General features: G+C 34.4%; 1 protein-coding gene across 1 annotated transcript in view; it reads left to right on the top strand.

Moving 5' to 3' along the window:
• LRRC9 (leucine rich repeat containing 9) overlaps positions 1–17,465 on the top strand; it is a 96,644-nt gene that overhangs the window by 31,689 nt on the left and 47,490 nt on the right. Inside the window, exons 13-18 of the mRNA XM_037031771.1 lie at positions 5,119–5,251; positions 7,360–7,482; positions 8,144–8,259; positions 11,061–11,273; positions 12,731–12,850; positions 16,345–16,536. Of these exons, the coding sequence (XP_036887666.1) occupies positions 5,119–5,251; positions 7,360–7,482; positions 8,144–8,259; positions 11,061–11,273; positions 12,731–12,850; positions 16,345–16,536 (897 nt within the window). The remainder of the gene's footprint in view (positions 1–5,118; positions 5,252–7,359; positions 7,483–8,143; positions 8,260–11,060; positions 11,274–12,730; positions 12,851–16,344; positions 16,537–17,465) is intronic.

The following is a 17,465-nucleotide window of genomic DNA, read 5'->3' as shown; positions in this document are numbered from 1 at the left end:
GCAGCATCTCTAATCTTCCCAAGAGCCTTCTGTGGTGCTCTGTCCAGTACAGTCCCACGCTGAGCATTTGAAACATGAACAGTCAGAACTGAGATGTGCTCTTAAGTTTAAAGTGTACACCAGTTTTGAAGACGTCGTACAGAAAACTGTAACTTCTTATATTGATTACATATTGAAATAATATTTTGGAAATATTTATTAAGTAAAATGTATTATTAAAATTTATCAAAATGGTTCTTGGATCAGTTCCTGCCACATAAGAAATTTTTGATAAAATTTACCATTATTGTATGAAGCATTTAATACTATTGACTCCTTTTTCCTTTGTGAAACTCTCCTTTGGCATCCCTGATATTACACTATTGTTATCCTCTCATTACCGTGATTGTCTTTGTTTCCTTTTTGTTCCTCATCTTGCTTCAAAACATGAGAATATCTGAAGGGTTACATTTTACTAATCTGCTCTTCTTTCTACATCTACCATCATTACTCTGATTGTCAAGATCTTAGAAATGGGGAACATAATTGACTAGAAAAATCACTGTGTAATATGTAGCTCAGATAAGCTAGGTTTCTATGCTATGATGTGCACTCGATAAGTAAAGATGGATATATATGTTCTCCATCATTTAAGAAATGTGATCTGATTAAAAAGATGAGCGGTGTAAGCAATTTAAAAGGATTTGGCTTAGTTCAACAGTAGCTGGCTGGGGCAGAGGGCTGGCTGGTGTGAGGAAGATAAAAAATACAGTCTGATACCAAGCACATGGTCAATAGCCATAGAAAGTATCATTTATTCTATTTTGGCTTTCTCTGAAATGTATATCCTCAACTGGCCTATCTCCAGATTTTCTGCTCTGACACCCAGAGCTGCCGTTGCTGCATTACCTTAATAAGCTGCTTTATCATCTTGTACAATATGTCTAAAACAAGCTTTTGATCTTTTGCTCATAAGCAACTCCCTCCCAGTCTTGCTGTATTTCTAACAGTGATGTCATTCCCTCCACTGACCAGGTTCGAAACTTTGGACCTCTCCCTTTTCCATTATCCCTATATTTATCTAATCACTTGCCTTTTTAGGTATTCTTCCTTTAACTGTTTAACTTGCATTGCTCCTTTGTCTCCCTTTGCCATTGCCTGCCACCACTTAGAACATTCGTTCTAATCTTCGCCAGTAGTTTACTAATAGACAACCCTACCCTGCCCTGCTCTCTACTCATTCCACTTTTCACGGCACAGAAAATCAACCTCCTAAAATGTTATTTTCATAACATTGAAAAACCTTCAACAGCTTCCCATTACCTCCAATAAAGAAGTCCAAATTCCTCTGGCTGGCATTTAAGGCCTAGCTCCCTATTACCAGAAGTAACAAATGAAGTATGTACTTTAACACTTGTGATTCTCCTAAACACACCTCAGTGCCACCCTTCAATGAAATGCTTTTTCCCACTTCTTCTCTATGAAAAATATTCTTCAAAATTCAGCTCAAGGACTTCCTCCTCTGTGAAGCCTTTCCTGAATTCCTAAAGAGTAGAAGCCCTTTGACTTAGCCCTCTTACTTAGGTTTATCAACAAGTCAATTAAAATGGACAACTATAAACAAATGACTTACTTAAAGAACAACTTTACTATAACTTGAAACTTACATTAAGATGTTTTTTTATGAAAGGCCGAAGCCTTTGAGTATGAGGTTGGAACTCTAGGGTAGTCTTCCTTCCATCGGGCATGAGCATATTACATAGTAGTTTCAGTGTCCTTAAAATTAAGCGTGAACTTAAAGATTCTTACAAAGTAACTTGAGTTCAAGAATCCATCTATAGTTTTAGTTTGCATGACCCTCCCTGCGACCACCAAAATTTTGCATTTATTTCACCTACTCATGCTTTGACAGTGTTTAATTTTTAGCCTTTATGGAATCTTACCAAAGGTTTCCACTTAGTGTTCACAGAAACAGCTCTCAATCTTTCTTATATTTCATTGCTTTATATAATGCGCATGATTTCAATTACAAATACAACCAGTATAAATAAGTTTAGGAACAAAATTAACTGACTTTTAATAGCATACAGTATGACTGGGTGGAATTAAAAGTAAATCATATTTTTAAAAGTACTGTCTTATACCTGACTATAACCCACACAGTGGGTTATAGACAGAACGGAAAATATTGGTTAATAGTGTGAATCGGTTAAGTGGAGGTTAATTAAATGGCAATCAATTGGGACTTTTTATTGTATGTCACTTGTTATACTGCAATGTAATCATTTCTCTGCTTTTCTCCAGAGGTCCTTGAGGTCAGGGACTTTGTTTTTAGATTCTTAGTTGAAGTCTGATGAATGAAAAATGGATAGCCGGACAGACGCATGAATGGCAATCACACCTATTGCTATACCTTCATATGTTTTCTTCCTTTTAAAAATCCTTTCTTCTATCAGGTTTCTGATTATTGGAATTATGTCTAATACTCACAAAACCTAGCCATGCTCCTATCACCTCTACAAAATCCTTCTTAACCACTTTAGTTTAAAAAGGCTATCTTATTTGATACATCATGGGATGCCCTGTATTTTTAATTATCGGGTGCAGCGTCCATCTTCCCCTCTCTTATTGGAGGGCCAGGACCATGCTGTAGCCCCACAATGCTGTACAAATGGCGTGCATCCAATGGCTATTTAGTGACATTGCCTGGAAATCTAAGAAGCTCATATACTTACTAGGATGTGGAATTTGTGGTTATATGAGCCACATTTCAATATTTTTTTTTAAAAAAACCTCTTTAGACAACAGGTTTTAATAAGAAAAATATATAGGTAATTTAACATTTATAGAAAAGAGATATTTCTAGATAACTTGTCTACTAATATTAAACTAATAATAATTTCAAACCTGACTTAATGACAGGGAGAAGTAGAACTGAGTTCAAATTATGATCTTGTAATTCCACTTCTGTGTTTGGGTATATACAGATCATATCATCTCTCCTAGCTCTGGTTTCTTGATTGGTAAAACTAGAAGTTTTTGTTGCTTTTTTGAGCTGCTTTCACAAGTAGTATAAATATTTCTGATAAAACACTTGGAAGAAATAAATCTAGTTACAAGGCGAAGTAAGATTTCCACACATTAGGACAAGATGGTTCTGGAAAACAATGTAAATTATTAGACTAGATATATTGTTAGAAAAAGAGAGAGGTTTCAGCCAAGATGGAGGCATAGGTAGAAACCCTTCATTTCCTCGCACAACCAAAAGGAGGATAATAACCAATCTAAAAACAATAAGCAACCAGAAGTGCCAGAAAATCAAACTGCGTGGAACTTGAACAACCAAGGAATTAAAGAAACATTCACCCAAACCGACAGCACCACAGCACAGCAAAGAGGGTTGTCTCACCCTGGTGAATACCTAAGTCCCCACCCCCTTACGACATAACAGGTATACCGAGACAAATGTGGCCTACATGAAAAAACACATCGAAACTCCAGAAAAAGAGCCAAGTGACAAGGAGGTAGCCAAGGTATCTGATGCAGAGTTCAAAACACTGCTAATCAGAATGCTCGCAGAACTGATTGAGCTTGGTCGCAAAATGAAGGAACAGATGATGGCTACCCAAAGTGAAATAAAGCAAAATATATGGGGAACCAACAGTGAAGGGAAGGAAACTGGGAGTCAAATCAACAATTTGGGAGAAAGGAAGAAATAAAACTTTTGTTTGTTGTTCCTTTTTTGTTCCTTTTGGAACAAAAGGAAGAAATAAACATCCAACCAGAAAAGAATGAAGAAACAAGAATTCAAAAAAATAAGGAGAGGCTTAGGAACCTCTGGGACAATGTTAAACATTCCAATTTCTGAATCATGGGGGTGCCAGAAGGAGAAGAATAAGAGCAAGGAGTTGAAAACTTATTTGAACAAATAATGAAGGAAAACCTCCCCAATTTGGGGAAGGAAATGAACTGACAGGAAGTCCAGGAAGCCCAGAGAGTCCCAAAGAAACTGGACCCAAAGAGGAACACACCAAGGCACATCATCATTAAGTCACCCAAGATTAAAGACAAAGAGAAAATCTTAAAAGCCACAAGGGGAAAGGAGACAGTTACCTACAGAGGAGTTCCTATAAGAATATTAGCTAATTTCTCAAAAGAAAACTTGCAGGCAAGAAGGAGCTGGAAAGAACTATTCCAAGTCAAGAAAGGCAAGGACCTACATCCAAAATTACTCTATCCAGCAAAGCTATCATTTAAAATGGAAGGGCAGATAAAGTGCTTCCCAGATAAAGCAAAGTTAAAGGAGTTCATTATTACTAAGCCCTTGTTATATGAAATGTTAAATGGACTTATCTAAGAAATAGAAGAAGATCAAAAACATGAACAGTAAAATGACAACAAACTCACAGCTATCAACATCTGAACCTAAAAAAAACAAACAACTAAGCAAACAACTAGAACAGGAACAGAATCAGAGAAATGGACATCACATGGAGGGTTTTCGGTGAGGAGGGGGAGGAGGAGGGGAAGAATAGAAGAAAAGAAAGGTACAGGGAATAAGAAGCAGAATTGGTAGGCATAAAATAGACAGGGAGAGGTTAAGAATGGTATAGGAAATGGAGAAGCCAAAGAATTCCTATGTACAACCCATGGACATGAACTAAATGTGGGGACAGGGCAAGGAATGCTGGAAGGTTGGGAGGGTTGGGAGATGCAGGGTGGAGGGGGAATAAAGGGGGGAAATTGGGAAAACTGTAATAGCATAATCAACAAAATATACTTAAAGTATGTGTAAGAACCTTCACTAATGTAATATCTAATTTCCACAGAATTTTCTTTTTGGACTATGCACATTGCCAGTGGGGTATTATTGCATATGGGTAAAACTGTAGCTCCTGCACTACACAGCACTGTCAGTCTTGACTCTCGCTGCTTTTATGAAAACAAATATTGTTCTGTGTCACTTTTCATAAACCTCTTTAAAACGCATCATATAAATGGCTTTACCAAATGAAGTTGTATGTGAAGGTTATCTACTTTTCAATGAGTAGCCCAGACATATAAACATAAAATAGTAAACCAACGATACTCAAGTATTGTAAATTTTGTACAAATACTGACTTCAGTTTTTCATTACAGCTGCCTCTCAGAAAGGAAGCCGTTATTCTTACTAACAGCCTAAGTATATGTGAGTGTCCCAGGATTGAATTTCTACAGCAGAAGTACAAGGATGAGAAGATAAACTCCTTCGAACATGAGCTCTTTAGGCATGGTAATACGAATATACACTATTTCTGAACTTTAAGTTCTAAGTCTTCAAATTCATTATTTTCATAACATTTTTGATACTTGGTTTTATCAACCTGGGAGATTTTCTGAAACCCATTTTATTTAGTATTTACCAGTGTAGTGATACATGCCTCTGTGACCCAGCACTTTAGTTGGGTTGTTAACCCATATTTCTGAGCGATTACTATGTGTCAGCACTAACAGGATGAGAATCACTCGTTACTCATATTTAATGCAACTTATATGATATGAACGTAGTCTGCTTTTGTTGTACACATACCTATAAATAAATATATATTATACGCACACCCCCCGCACACAACCCAAATTCATAGGAGAGAGAAGAGAACTTGGACCATTTATGCAATAATCACAATGCAGAACACTCAGGAAGGCAGGCCTTATTTGTCCTTTGTTATCAAATACTTTGCACAGTCTGCTTTTGTTCATTGTGTCCTAATATAAATAAACTTCACTTAGAAAACCTGGTTATAAATCCAAAATCGGCTGAAGACCCATTGTGAAGCATATGGACTGCGTCGTGAGTTGCCTTTTGAAAGATGAACTTTTGGTATTTAATTTATTCTGTCATCAGTACTTTCAATATATAGATGCATATATGCCTATATGCATCTTGAATATATAGAAACAAAAGTATATAACCCAGTTTGTAGGACAGTTCTAGAAGAGGTTCCCTCGTACCTACAGATTGGGAAAAGACCAGCTTATCATGTCCTGTCTTGCCTCACCCTCCTCCACCATATATTCTTCAGTTCCACCAGTATTTATTGAATGCTTACTGTGTTAGGCACTTGGTGGGGACAGGAATAGTCAATGCAAACTAGAAAGTTTCTCCTTTACACTGCTTACAAACACTGATAATTGTGTAAAAAAATTGAAAATTACAATTATCATAAGTACTACAAAGATGAAATATTAATGTATATAGTACCAAAAATATAGAATGGGAATTGATCAGGTCAGGGAGCAAGGGACACCTATACTTGGGTCTCAACTATCCATCTACTGAAGATTAAGTAGTCAAAAGTTTGGTTAACTTACTTATCAGAATGATATTCTAGGTTCCAGACCATAGCCTTGCTAAGAGATCTATGTGTGTTTTTCAGTCTTTCATTGAGTTAAAAATGAGAAAATTGAAGAGATTGTTGTGAGAAAATTGAAGAGATTGTTGAATCGAGAAAGAACTCACTTTGAAAAAACTATTTACTTCTTTTTTCCTCATTCTTCTCCATTCCTACCCTAAGAAACACCTACAGTATTTTTCTATATCCTTCTGGAATATGCTTTCCAAAGCAATTACCATATTTTGCTATGTTAGATGTGCATTTTTTCCCCAAACTTTTGAGGAAAAAATAAGCATGAACATTATACATGGGCATATGATTATATACTATGAGTATAATAATGGGTATAATAACCCCATGTATAATGCACACAAAAAACATGGGTGAGCATTATACACAGCAAAATACAGTAGTTTCTACCAAATAATATTTTATAATTTGTAGTTTTTTAAAAAGTCATCTGAATATTTTAAGCATAGCAATTAGAAGTTACTCTGTAGGATTCGGTGACTCCTGCAGATCCTTAGGATTTAGTGAATCTCTTGAGATTCTCTAAAGGGTCTCTGAGACCTAAAGGAAAAAGAAAGGTTCATCCATTCAGTAGACATTTACTGAGTGGCTCCTGTGCTCTAAGCCACATGCTAGGTGCTAATAACACAGAGTTGCATTTTTACAACAGTTACCAATAAGATCAACAGATTTGTTATTTTAAATTACTGAACAAAAAAACATTGCTAAATTACTGGGTTCTTTCCTTCCTTTCCTGTAAAGCTTAGCTTGATATAATCACAGGGATCCCCTTTTCCAACCATTTCGCTTCTTCAACAAGTATTTATTGAGCTTCTATTTCAGATCGATGTGCTCTGTGCTATCCAGTGGCAACAAGACAGCCGGGATCTCTGCCTTTACAGAACATATGGTCACGTTTGCGGCCAATAGACTTGGTGATATTGGAAAATTACTAAAATAAATTATTGTTAAAAATGATTTGTTTTTTTCAACTTAGGCATCCTCCTTGTTACAAAGGTTTTCCTTGGCCAGAGTGTTCAGGCTCGTGAGCAAGAATCCATCCGTCAAGCCAACTATTCAATGGTTAATTCAGTGTTCATTCCTCGAAAATATTTACTAAGTATGTCTGCCATAATGAGAAATGTGCTTTAATCTTTCTGAATACAACATGTTTGTATTTAATACATGTGCTTACAGTTTAACTCCTACTTAAAGTAGTTGTAAATTTTTCTCCAAAAATGTTCCTAGCTACTAATGAGCTTCCATTTTTCTATCCCCTACTTCAATGTGATTTATGTGTGAGTATAGATGTTTTATTCTGTAAAATTTTATATTTCACACACACACAATCTCATATATGTATTATGTGTGATATATAATACATATTTCAAAAGATAAAAGCCCACCCATCTTTTAACAACAAAGGTTTTAGAGTAATACATGTCAAAGCTATGTGTGCTTATTCATTCAATGAATTAAACAAATCAAAGATACCCCCCCCAAAAACTGTGTGGCCACATATTGAATAGAAAAGTGAAAAAGTATGAAAAGGGAAATAATATGAATAAAAGTAAACCTTACTAGTCTGTAGTGAACGAATGACTAGTAAATATTTATAGAATTAACAAATTGTCTAGGGAGTGTGGAAAGATACTGAGAAACAACACTAACATAATAGTTGGAACTTACTGAACTTGTTTATTAATGTAAGAATGAAAAAAGTATCTCATAATTTTAAAGAGTGTGTGTTGTGCCTGGTTTTGTTTTTGATTTTACTCTAGATTCTACAATGGGACAAAGAAACTGCGACTGCAGCTTTCGGCAGTACAAGTGGTTTGTCTTTGATCATGACCTTGTTTTGCCAGAGTACATCGTTGAGATTGAGTACATGACAGTGGTATGAATGTATTTTTAAAACTAGAATGCTTTAAATGAGAACAGAACATTAATTTGAAATCTAACAATGTTGTCAATGCTATTTTACATGTTTATATATTCTTAAATTTAAAAGCAAATCATTGTGAGACCTAAATATTTTAATTATGCAAATATATTACATGAGTAATATATGGCTCTAGTCACATAGAAAAGATTTAAGCTAAATTGAAGCATATAGAATAAACATGAAAATCTGTTTTCACTTTAACCCCACTGCTACTTCCTTTCATGAAGGCACCCACTGTCAACAGATTTGTAGGTTTGTTTTTGAACTTTTTCTATGTGTTACATGTATAAAAACATAACATTTTACACTGTAGAATCAAGTTCTCAGTATTCTGTGATAATTTTTACCTTTAGCAATGTTTTGGGCATATTTTCACTTCAGTACATGTTGATGTATACTTCATTTTTTGGTAGCTGCATACTATTCAGTAATACTCTGATTTATTTGACTTCCCTAATGACGAAGCATACAGATTGTTTTTGGTTTTATTTCTATTTTAAACAACGTTTCAGTGAACAATATTGTGGGTGCATCTTTATACAGATATGGAAGTTTCTCTGCAGCATAGATTTGTAGAAGAATTTGTATAGTCAAAGGGTATATGCATTTTTTTTATATCTAATTTTTATTCTGGAATGTAAGGCTCTTTTTAATTAAAGAATAGTTGACATGCAATATTTTATTACTTTCTACTGTATAACAGTGAGATTTCACATTTATGCACCTTACAAAGTGGTTACCACAAAAAGTCCTCCATCCATCTGTCACTGTACAAAGTTATTATGGTATTATTGACCGTATTCCCTATGCTGTACTTTACATCCTTGTGACTTTATAAGTTCATACCTCTTAATACCCAATCCCGTTCACCTTTTTGCTCATACCTTCACCACCCAACCCTCTGTTTCAATTTTGATAGTTTCGCCAGCACTCTTCCCAAAGGTTTTACCATTTTATAAATTTCTAACAATGTATGATAGTGTTTGTTTCTTTGCCTCTTTCAATACAAGATATCATCAATCTTTCATTCCTTACTCTGATGGGCAGAAAAGTGATACTTTGTTCTTTCATGTTATGGATTATTTATAGTTTTATGAACCATGTTTTATATCCTTTGGCCATTTTTATTGGATTCTATGTTTTTTATACTGATTGGAAAAATTCTTATGTGCATTCTGGATATTAATCTTTTATCATGTCTATATATTGCAAATATTTTCTGTCACTTGTCTTTTAATTTTATTTGTAGCAAAAAAACTTACTTGTAATTTTAATTTATAATTTATACATTAATTTTTAAGAATTCAGAATTTTCTTTCTTTTCCAGTATAGATTCTGGATTTTATGTCTCATTTCAGAAGACTTATATAAATATCTACTTTATCATCTTCCAAATCTTATATAGGTTGTTCTAAAACTTTTAGCTTTTTAGTTCCACATAAAAATTGTTTTATATGGTGTAAGGTTGGTAGAGTGATCAAATTTTTTCTTAAAAATAAATAGCTATTTGATAAGTATCATCTTTTCTGCTCCACTTTAAAATACAATCTTCATTGTTAAAATTATTTTCATATACAAGAAGTCTCATTTATAAATCCTTCTACTCTGTTCCATTGATCTCTGTGTCTAATCTTGGACCCCTATCACACTGTTTTGGTTATTACAATCTTAATGATATGGTTTGATAAGTGATAGGTAGAATTCTCTTCCACAACTCATTTAAAAAAAGAAGAAGAAGAAACTCCTGGCTATTCTTTCTTTCTGTTCTTTAAGGAAACCCTTAAACATTTGTTTTAACACTGGTTTGGTGTTAACAAATTCCTTTAGCTTTTCTTGTCTTGGAAGCTCTTTATTTCTCAGTCAATTTTAAATGATAACCTTGCTGGGTAAAGTATCCTTGGTTGTAGGTCCTTGCTTTTCATCACCTTGAATATTTTATGCCAGTCACTTTTGGCCTGAAGTGTTTCTGTTGAGAAATCAGATGACAGTCTAATTGGAACTCCCTTGTAGTTAACTACCTGCTTTTCTATTGTAGCTTTTAAAATCCCCTCCTTGTTTTTAAGCTTTGACATTTTAATTATGATGTGTCTTGGTGTGGGCTTCTTTGAGTTCATCTTATTTAGGACTTTCTGTGCTTCTGGGACTTATATGTCTTTTTCCTTCACCAGACTAGGGAAGTTTTCAGTCTTTATTTCTTCAAATAGGTTCTTGATCCCTTTGGTTTTTTTTTCTAGAGCTATTTCTATTTGCTCATGATGTTATTGCTTATCTACATATAATTCTTACCATAATTACCTAATTACTTATTACTTAATTACTTAGAGCTCCTTCCTGCTATTTTACTTGTTCACTTTGAACACTAAGTTTCTCTGGATCTGCTTTTCAAAGTAGTTATCTCCTGAATAGGTTTTGGCTAGAGCTCACATTTCGCTCCTATTTCTCTGTAAGTTCAGTACCTTCTGATTTATGTCATACAATTTCTAGTCTTTTGTTGGTGCCCTCTCCACTGTTATAAAATGTTTTTAAATTATTTTTTGCTAGTTTTAGAAAATATGTAGTGGGAGGGGATGAATACACCTATTCTTAATAAGCCCACAATTTTAATTTACTCTTATAGATTTCCTAATGTGATTCTGATCATCATAGATAGGCATTACTATATAACTGAAAAATTTCTTTCTACATAGCCTATTTCTTTTTCAAAATGATAAATAGAGCAACCAAATTTCCAATATTTTTAATAAATTTTTTAGGTCAAGGCTCACTCTTTATTTTCTTCATTCAACAATGTTATTTTAGAAGAAAGCAAAAAAAAATCAGAAGGATCAGTATTGTCCCAGGAATTGAAATTTGATGATGAAGTTACAAAAATGGACCCCAGGATCAAGCCCAGACCAAAACTTATTAGTTTGGATGATAAAACGATACTTTCCCTTGCCAAAACTAGTACATTCAGTCACATTGTGGTAAGTATTATGATGAATAAAATTTAGGAACAGGAACCTTGAATATGAAATCAAATCTGTCATATGAAATCTAAAAATATTAAACTACCTATCTGATGATGCCAGGCATCATGCTGTCAAATTTAAAAGTATCCAACTCTTTCCTTTTATGTGGATTAGGTCTGTGCTCTCTGGTAGTAATATAATATGAACCATATATGTAATTTTAAATTTTGTAGTAGCCACATTAAAAAGTCTTTAAAACTTAAAAGGCAAGTTTAATTTTAATACGGAATTTTAGTTAATCCAACATATCCAAAATATCATTTTAACATGCAGTGGATATTGAGATTCATTAATCAGACAATTTCATATTGAGACTTCAAATTCTAGAGTGCGTTTCACATTTACAGCACCTCCTGATTCAGACTCATCACATTTCAAGTACTCAATAGCTGCACGTGAGTAGTGGTCACCACACAGGACAGTGTAGGTCTAGGGGTAGCCGGCTAGTTTGCAAGGGATTTTATTCCTGAAAACAAACAAACTCTCCTTAAATGATTGGGATGAAGACAGAGAAGTTTCAAATCCATTTCCTGTTGACTAGGATTAATAAACATAGAATATGGAAGTGTTACCTTTACAAAATTGGTCAACAGAATTTGAGTTAACTTACTGAAATGACTTGCTTTACCTTCTTCTGCCTCTCTCTTTGACATTCTGTCCTAAATTTATTGAAATGACTTGCTTTACCTTCTTCTGCCTCTCTCTCTGACATTCTGTCCTACTACTTCAGCAGCCTCACTCAGCCTTTCCTCCCTAGTCCAGTGCCCTGATCTGATTTCCTATAGTCAGCTATATCCTTTCCATACTCTCTCACAGGGTGTCCTAGCTAATATCCAAAAAATCTTCAGGCCTACATTGTTCACTGGCTAGCCTGAGAAACACAGCTGCCCTAATAAATATTTCAACAATATATTTAACTATGTTCCTAAAAGAATTGTATGCCAATTATTGATGAACATAGACCAAGGAGAAAATCAGTTTTTTCAAGAACCAGTTCCATTGATGCTGCTATAAATTATATCTTCTAAAATCACACATTAGCCCTGGCTGGTGTAGCTCAGTGGATTGAGCACAGGCCTGCGAACCACATGATCGCAGTTTGATTCCCAGTCAGGGCACATGCCTGGGTTGCAGGCCAGTTGCATAAGAGGCAACCATACATTGATATTTCTCTCCCTCTCTCCTTCCCTTCCCCTCTAAAGATAAATAAATAAATAATTTTTAAAAATAAAATAAAATTAAATCACACATTAGATTTTTTTCTTATTGGCTGTATCTTAATGTTATTTAAATAACTAGAATAGGGAATATAAGACAGAAAACTGTACTTGAACAAGAATTAAATTAAAAATAAATAAATAAGTATAGAATAAGAGTGGTATTTTTTTAATTTATATTTTATTTTACCTCAGAGTCTGAATCTCCATGGAAACAGCTTGAGTAAACTGAGAGATCTCTGCAAGTTAACAGGACTTCGAAAACTTAATATCAGCTTTAATGAATTTACTTGTTTAGATGATGTATACCACTTGGTAAGAACAGTCTTTTTAAAATTATTTAAATAAAACAGAATTATTAATGTAATGGATAAACTATTTTTTGTAATTATGAACTCACATATACCATATTCAAGATTATACAGCCCAGATAAAGAACAAAACCTACACACACTATTTTATGTTACTTTCTCTAAAATAACACTTAGATTTGCCCTGGCTGGTGCGGCTCAGTGGATTGAGCATGGGCCTCAGAACCAAAGGGTCCCTGGTTCGATTCCCAGTCAGGGCACATGCCTGGGTTGCAGGCCAGGTCCCCAGTAGGGGGCATGCAAGAGGCAACCACACATTGATGTTTCTTTCCTTCTCTTTCTCCCTCTCTTCCCTCTAAAAAGAAATAAATGAAATCTTTAAAAAAATAAAATAACACTTAGATTTAAATTTCACTTACAATCCAAATATATACCTATGGTCATATCTCATTTCTAGCTACTTTAAAATAAGTTTGTTATAACTATTCCAGATTTGTTTTTCAAATATCCTTTGTAGAGTGTCATTTCCATTTTATTCTGCTCTTACTACTTCACATCTAATATTGTCAGTTCTTCCCGTCTGTTCATGATCCATGTTATTTCTTTTACTCTCCACCTTCTCCTTTCTACCTGAAAGTCACATGCATAGATCTTGTTTGACTTGTGTTTGCCTTCTCATAGACCATCGGACAAACACTGTAATGCTCATATACACATCAGTTTGGATCTTGTCTGGCTTTTGCTTTCCTTGCCATATGTCACATAACAAAAATAATTACATATGTGTTTCCAGAATTCCAGTCCAGCAGGCCCAGATTCCATGGGTACCAGGTCATTGACATACCTTTCCAGAATATATCATCATTATTAGCTCTTATTCATTCTATACCACCTTGCAATCATACTGAAGCTTTTATGCTACTGCTTCTGCTGTAGGAGGTGTTACTGATCTTAGGTTTCAGTATTAAACGCCCTTCCTTGTTTTTTTGAAAAGCCAACATCCTTTTGATTTATTTATTTATTTAATTTATATATTTTAATTGATTTATTGTGGTGACATTGGTTCACAAAACCATCCAGGTTTCAAGTGCACAACTTAACAAAACATCATCTACATGCTGCATCCTGCTCCCATTGCCCCAAGGAGTCTCTTTCTGTCCCCATTATCCCTCTCTTTGCCCAGTTTCACCTACCCCACTCCCTTTCCCTCAAGCTATCACCACACTGTTTTCTGTATGTGTGTGAGTCTCTCTCTCCATATATATACATCACGATGTTCATAGCAGCACAATTCACAATAGTCAAGTGCTGGAAGAAACCTAAGTGCCCATCAGTAAATGAGTGGATCAAAAAACTATGGTATATTTACACAATGGAATTCTACACAGCAGAAAGAAAGGAGCTCCTATCCTTCACAACAGCATGGATGGAACGGACAGCATTATGCTAGGTGAAATAAGCCAGGCAGTAAAAGACAAATACCATATGATCTCACCTATAAGTGGAACCTAATCAAAAAAACAAATAAGCAAGCAAAATGCAACCAGAGTCACTGAAATAAAGAACAATCTGACAGTAACCAGAGAGGAGTGGAGAGGGATAATAGGGGATAATGGGGGGCCATCAAGGAGTGTGTATGAAGCACATGTGGGCAAAACCAAAGGGTGTGGGTTCGAGTGTGAAAGGCAAGTATGGGGGGTATCAGGGCTTGAGGGGTGAAAATGGAGACAATTGTATTTGAACAGCCATTTTAAAAAAAGAAAGTGACCAGAGTGGAGAGGGGAGGGAATTTCAAGGGAAAAGGGGAAAGGTGTGCAGGAACAAGTATAAAGGACACATGGACAAAAACAAGGTGGGGGGTGGAAATGGAGGAAGATGGGGAGGGCTGAGGGCGTGGGCTGGGATGGGGGTAAAAGGCAGAAAACTGTACTTGAATAACAATTAAAATAAAATAAATTAAAAAAAAGAAATGATGATGATAGTAAATGATAGCTTTTTAATTCTTATTCATGAGAATAAAAAGTCAGTGACACTATTTGTTTTCCAAATTTTATTTTAGACTTTAATGACCTGTACATTCAAATCCTGAAACCTGAACCACTGTAATAATGCTATTACAACAATATGAACTATGCATTTGTTATATAGCAGTGACTACTTCTATGCTGAATTCAAACAATTGTTTAAATTAAGCTGTAAATAAGTCAATTCATTTTTAATCTGTAATGATATTTTTATCTTAAAATACATTGCAAAATATCTTCTTAAAGTTATCTTTATCTCTGTCTTGTTCTGTGTCTGTTAGTATAGATCTTATGAAAAAATTTATTTGCAACAAATACAAGTAACAAAGTCTTAAAGACATCTTACAAATAAGTAAGATGAAGCTCTGAATAGATAAACAGCCAAAGACAAGAAGCACAATAAACAACAAAAAAAGGAAATTTGAAAATGGCTAATATAAACAAATGGAAAGATGTCTGATCTCACTGGTAATAAACAATGTAAATTAAAATGAGGCAGGGTGATTGCTGGGTATTTAAATAAATGGGCATTCTCACACTCTACTAATGGAAGAAAAAAATGGTACAAACTTTCTTGAGATCTGTTTGGCAATATCTATCAAGAGTCTTAACAATACAGAAATCCTTAAAAGCAGTAATCTCATTCCTAAAAACTCTATCTGAAAAAATATCAGCATCTCAATTAAAACTACATGATCATGTTCATTGCCTGCAATGTTCCCAACCATTAGAAGCTACATAAATACTCATAGAAAAATGCTTAAAATAATAATTTACATATTAGAATATGCAATTGTTTAAAATTTTTGAAGAACATGTACTGATATGTGAACATGTTAAGAGAATACAAAACACTATGTAATAGAATATGTTTTATACAAGAAAAATACATGTGTATATAATAAATGTTTTCAGTCATTCTTCCTGGGCAATCAAATTATGTTTTCTATTTTTTCTTTGCATCTATTTACTGTATTTTCCAAAATTCCAATAGAGAACATGTGTTACTTTAATGATTTTTTTGAATTATTATGAAAAGCTATGCACTTTTGAATAAGAAAATCGTTGAATAGGTTTAGTTTCTACCTCTGAAGAACCTTTTTTAACCAAGCTGTGAGGTCAATAGTATAAATCAAAAATCTAATATTAAGAAGTGTAATTCCTTGTTTGTTGAGGACAAATTATCTTCCCAGTTTCTCCTTGCCTTCTCTTCTTGGAAAACAAACAGTGTCACTCTATGTTGTAAGAGTAAAGTGAGAATTAAGAAAAAATGACTAAAATAAAGTCATTCTTTATTTTGTAGCTCTTTAGGAGAATGTATATGTTGATACCATGATGGCAGTATAACTACTGTTTAGTTTTTCAGTGAGGATTACTAAAAGCATGTAGAACACTTAGAGAATCATAGAGAAAAGAACTATGTAAATACAAACCACAATGCTTTCAGCATTACTTCCACTTGTCTGTATTGCAGTATAACCTTGAATATTTGGATGCAAGCCACAACCATGTGATAACCCTTGAGGGATTTAGAGGTCTGATGAAACTGAAGCACTTAGACTTGAGCTGGAACCAACTGAAAAAATCTGGTGATGAAATAAATATGTTATGCAAACATACCATGAAACTTCTTACTCTTGATATTCAACATAATCCGTGGCAAAAGGTACACAACAAGCATGTCATTTAAGCAAATAACTTTGCTTAAAAAAGCAAAGTTATTTTTATTTTAAAACCTTTTTCTTGCTGCTATTCAATGATAGCTAGAAATAGACATGTTGTCCTTGTTGTATTAGAATTTCTTTAAGTATTTCATAAATTGTATTTAATATAGTGATCAAATGTTATTAGAAGAAAGGGCTATAATTTCATATCAGACTTTTGTGTGTTCTCTAATCATTTGAGAGTATTATGGCTCTAGGAGTGTTCGATGTCATTGCCATTTGCAAAACTTCAGAGAGTTTGTGTAGCTCAGTGTGCTAGACCTCTGTTGCACTGAGGCAAAGGAACCAAAAATAATAGAATACAGTGAAAGAAATGTACTGTTAAGGGGGGAACAAGCTTGTCATGTCGCCTGATATGTTCTACTATAAAAGGAAATTTGAACATTTTTTTGTCATCATACTGAGATATTTCAGTGTTCAATGATTACATTTAAGGGTATCTCCTAGTATTCAAAACAATCCCCAGGTTTATAATTTCAAGAAGCCTCCTTTTCTTGTTTTGCAAAAATGTTTATAAGACAGTATTCAACATTTTAAAAAGGGACTAAAGCATCATTGGTTCTATTCAGTTGGCCATATTACAGTATATATTGTATTTCTTCCATTTTGTTCTGTGGAATGGAAGGATATTTTTCTTTTGCCAAAGCAGACTTCCTGGATAATCACAGTACAGCCATCTCCCTGTTGCCAAATTAAATGTCAAGGGATGAAAGGAGCTGTATTGAATCATACCCCGAGCTGACTAGCTTGACTGCTGATCCAGATAAAAAGGAGGAGCTGTATTTGTTCTGTGCACACTCTCACCGGGGTCACTTTTTAACAGTTTATGGGATGCTCTCCCCTTTATAGGAGGAGAGCATCCACCTCCACA

This window comes from Sturnira hondurensis, unplaced genomic scaffold (genome assembly GCF_014824575.4).
Source record: "Sturnira hondurensis isolate 20B ecotype Veracruz unplaced genomic scaffold, ASM1482457v3 Scaffold0021143, whole genome shotgun sequence".
Taxonomy (NCBI): domain Eukaryota; kingdom Metazoa; phylum Chordata; class Mammalia; order Chiroptera; family Phyllostomidae; genus Sturnira; species Sturnira hondurensis.
This window is presented reverse-complemented; position numbering and strand designations above follow the sequence as displayed.